The sequence below is a fragment of the Cebus imitator genome, unplaced genomic scaffold (assembly GCF_001604975.1).
Source record: "Cebus imitator isolate Cc_AM_T3 unplaced genomic scaffold, Cebus_imitator-1.0 Scaffold124, whole genome shotgun sequence".
NCBI lineage: Eukaryota > Metazoa > Chordata > Mammalia > Primates > Cebidae > Cebus > Cebus imitator.
The window spans coordinates 1467963-1471205 of record NW_016107439.1 but is presented as its reverse complement, the minus strand read 5'-3'; the positions used below and the strand labels follow the sequence as shown (position 1 = coordinate 1471205).

Below are 3243 nucleotides of genomic sequence, written 5' to 3'. Positions count from 1 at the left end.
TTTTACAGACAAGGAAGGGAAAGCCCAGAAAAGTGAAATAACACATCCAAGGTCACACGGCTGATAAATGGTCAGGACCAAGATTGCAGCCTGTTGAGTTTTGGAGCCACACTCTAAACCACTCTATTCTGCTACGTTTCCTTCTAAAAATAAGAATTATTGGCATATTAGGTATTCTATGTCCCCAACACTTCTTTATCTCTTTATTCTTCGAAAGCAAGGATCTAATGTTTGGGGAGTCAAACGTGTTCATTGATAATCCCCATAGCAATTTAAGGCGCTCAGTGACAGTTAAGGCAAATTTATGCGTGGGTGCCATTCGGGAACAATCAAAATTTCTAAAGGTTACATTATCTTTTTCATTCCAAATAGAATTTGATTTTTGAGCCTCGAGGGAAGAAAAATATTCTTAGAATTCCTTTACCACCTTTCAAAATAGAAAAACATCAAAACTTCAGGTTAGCTAAATGTAGTTTGGTATATTTGGAAAGTAACAACCAGCTCAGAGACAGCTTTCTACTCTCTTTGCAAATTGCACAAAGCCACTCCCAGACTGACTTAACATATGTTAAGAGCCTAGCTTATTGATGTATAATCACTCAGTAGCTGGGTAGGAAGCTGGTTTATGCCCTAGGCAAATTCTATGTAACTTGCTTTATGTAATCAGACAGGGGAAGCCAAAGTCAAGTTGTTCTCTTTGGCTGGCCCTTCCATCTCATGTGAAGATGTCACTTTAAATAGCTGAAGGGCTGCTTTATGGATGTAAGAGGTAAACTTCCAGTTCAGGAGGCAGAACCAGAATCAGCTGGTAAGGATTTTCCCAGGGGTGGATATGGACTCAATGGAATAGGAAATAGTGACTTCTCTGTTACTGGAAGCGTTGAGGAAACCAGTGATTACAGGCCAACATGGGTGGAGAGGACATTCTTGCCTTAGAGGGAACATGGAGTTAATAATGGGAATGTTAATAAACCATATCATGGTTTCTACTTATTGAAGCCATGTGTCAGCATTACACTAGATGCTTCACATATTTCAGTTCATTTAATCCTCACAGGAATCTCCCCAATTTTATAGTATTATTTTTTTCACACATCACTAAACAGAAGCTCAGAGAGGTTAAGTAAGTTTCCAAATCTTACACAACTGAAATGATCAACGTTGAAGTTTTGATCCAGAGCCTATGCTATTATACCACCTCCCAAAACGATTTTGAACTGTTTTGGAAACAGATGTCTTATACTACACACCAGTTTATAAACTATTAGAGTTATGTTGTATTAATATATATTTATTTTACAATTTCAAATGTATAATATGTACTTGTTACAAGGTCATCCATGAGAATAATATTGAAGATAAATGATACCTGAAATTATGAATGACAGATATTTAATATCAACCTTAATATTCAAGTTATATATTTTTTTGTTTTGGCCCACAGTACTGCAAATGCTGCAGTGTTTTTAATGTCCTCATTGATATCTCTGGACACTTTTCAGTTGACCTGATTCGGAAGCTGGAAAGAGGATCCGCAGGAAGCTTTGTTTGAAGTCTGAATCATTAACAATATCTAACAGCCGTATGCTTGCCTTATCATAATCCAGAAGCCAGACTAGAAGCACCCAAAGCTTACAGGAACTGCCAGAACAATCTATGATATAATTTTATCATCACATGGCAGTTACTCAACAAATATTCTTTCTGAGAGGCAGTGGAAAACGTTGGTTAGAAGCACAAGCTTTGACATGAAGCCACTGAGCTAATTAACCAGCAGGCTGACTCTGGGCAAAACTCTGAATCTCTTCCAGACTCAGTTTTTTTACTGGTAAAGTAGAAATTATCATGAACAATTACTAAGTTCTAATGGGTAGATAGAAGGTCTCTCCCACGGCATCCTGGACATAGGAAGTATGTTAAAATGACCGGGTTCTGCCATATACACAAGCACTCACCAAATAATCATTCCATCTTATTTTATGTGAGCTCAGTGAATTGCCAACTCTCTGCCCTTTTAGGCACCTTGACAGTACCTTGCATGACAGTTTTCCTTCAGCTTGGTGCAGCAATAGTCTGGCAGCAGATTCCGCTAACCTAGTTGGTCAGGTAACATAATCCTCCATTAAATGTCTTACACCCAGAGGTAACTGGAAGCCTAAGCATAGATTACTATTGAAGGGTGCAGGCTACTGGGCTAGGCAGGTTCTTATTTCCTATATATTCTAGGTCAGGGGTGCCTATTTAATATTTCCAGTCAATTCACTCCTTCTTGAACACTATTCATTTCTTCAATGAAGTGTCATTTCTACATCCATAATGCTAATTAGAAAACTTCTGGTATTGATCAGAAATAAAAATAGTTATGGATTTGAATTATGGATATGAGTTATGGATTAGAGTCTTTAAAATGTGAACGAACTCCATAGATTGTATATTTTTATTTAAGAAACTGCAAGTGTTAACTACCAGCTCTTAGGACAGAATGATAAATGTTAGCACATACTACACTGCAGTGTTTTAAAGTGAATTACAAATAATATAACAGGGGGAAAAGTGTCCCCCAACAAGAATGTTGTGAGAGTGAGTAATAGCTAATTTCCTCAGTGCTTCCCAGTGCCAAATTCTATACTCAGGTGATCATGTGCATGTTGTGACTTAATCATTATAAAAACACCATGAGGGAGACGATATTAAATGAATTATGAGTAAATAAGCAAATAGTCAATATTTAGTTAGGATTCTTCCCAGTACATGATAAACATGCAATAAACGGTAACTATTCTTATGTTGCAGATCTGAAGATTGTGCCATGATAACAAACTGTAACCAGCAGCTGAATCGTGTCGGACACTTAAACGAACACTACACTTGTTTAGCTGATGTCAAATACTTCCCTTTAAAATTTGGGTGAATGGCTTTCTGGTCCCGGTCGCAGAAGCAATATGACGAAGGGAACGTCATCGTTTGGGAAGCGTCGTAATCAGACGCACACGTTGTGCCGCCGCTGTGGCTCTAAGGCCTACCACCTTCAGAAGTCGACCTGCGGCAAATGTGGCTACCCCGCCAAGCGCAAGAGAAAGTATAACTGGAGTGCCAAGGCTAAAAGACGAAATACCACCGGGACTGGTCGAATGAGGCACCTGAAAACTGTATACCGCAGATTCAGGCATGGATTCCGTGAAGGAACAACACCTAAACCCAAGAGGGCAGCTGTTGCGGCATCCAGTTCATCTTAAGGATTTC

At 38.8% G+C, this 3243-nt stretch overlaps 1 protein-coding gene across 1 annotated transcript; it reads left to right on the top strand.

The window, feature by feature from the left end:
- The first annotated feature begins 2919 nt into the window (after positions 1-2919).
- LOC108312363 (60S ribosomal protein L37-like) lies at positions 2920-3237 on the top strand. Its single transcript, XM_037742587.1, has one exon. It carries the CDS (start codon positions 2943-2945, stop codon positions 3234-3236), a length of 294 nt encoding a protein of 97 aa, XP_037598515.1. The 5' UTR covers positions 2920-2942; the 3' UTR covers position 3237.
- The last annotated feature ends 6 nt before the right edge of the window (positions 3238-3243 follow it).

What these genes read in the sequence shown, in the direction of transcription:
- LOC108312363 (XM_037742587.1), top strand. Translation starts at nt 2,943, where the DNA reads ATGACGAAGGGAACGTCATCGTTTGGGAAGCGTCGTAATCAGACGCAC.